Source organism: Merops nubicus, unplaced genomic scaffold (assembly GCF_000691845.1).
Source record: "Merops nubicus isolate BGI_N331 unplaced genomic scaffold, ASM69184v1 scaffold6325, whole genome shotgun sequence".
Classification (NCBI taxonomy): Eukaryota; Metazoa; Chordata; class Aves; order Coraciiformes; family Meropidae; genus Merops; species Merops nubicus.
In genome coordinates this window covers 1-247 of record NW_008610161.1, presented here as the reverse complement: position 1 = coordinate 247, position 247 = coordinate 1, and the positions used below count along the sequence as shown (strand labels likewise).

The 247-nt window shown below is 63.2% G+C and overlaps 1 protein-coding gene across 1 annotated transcript in view; it reads right to left on the bottom strand.

The window, feature by feature from the left end:
- The window catches only part of LOC103773433 (doublecortin domain-containing protein 2-like), a gene marked incomplete at its 5' end in the record, with an annotated part of 56,996 nt that extends 56,752 nt beyond the window's left edge, over positions 1-244 (bottom strand). The window contains 2 exon segments of the mRNA XM_008940801.1: positions 1-6; positions 8-244. The exon segment at positions 1-6 is cut by the window's left edge and continues 35 nt beyond it. Of these exon segments, the coding sequence (XP_008939049.1) occupies positions 1-6; positions 8-244 (243 nt within the window).
- Positions 245-247: the final 3 nt, after the last annotated feature.

The following is a 247-nucleotide window of genomic DNA, read 5'->3' as shown; positions in this document are numbered from 1 at the left end:
CGCCTCCCCGCCCCCCAGCCACATACTGCTCCCCAGTCTGAAGCTCCTCCAGCTGCCGGACGCGATGCCCGCCCCGGGGGGTATAGATGTTGCGCACAGCTCCGAAGGGCGCCTTCACCCTGCCTGTCACCTCTTTCAGGAACACCTCAAAGTTGGACACTTTCTTCTCGTTGACGACAATACGACGCCCCGGGAAGAACGGGTCCCCGTTGCGATACACCAGCACGCTCTTCACCGTCGGCTGCGA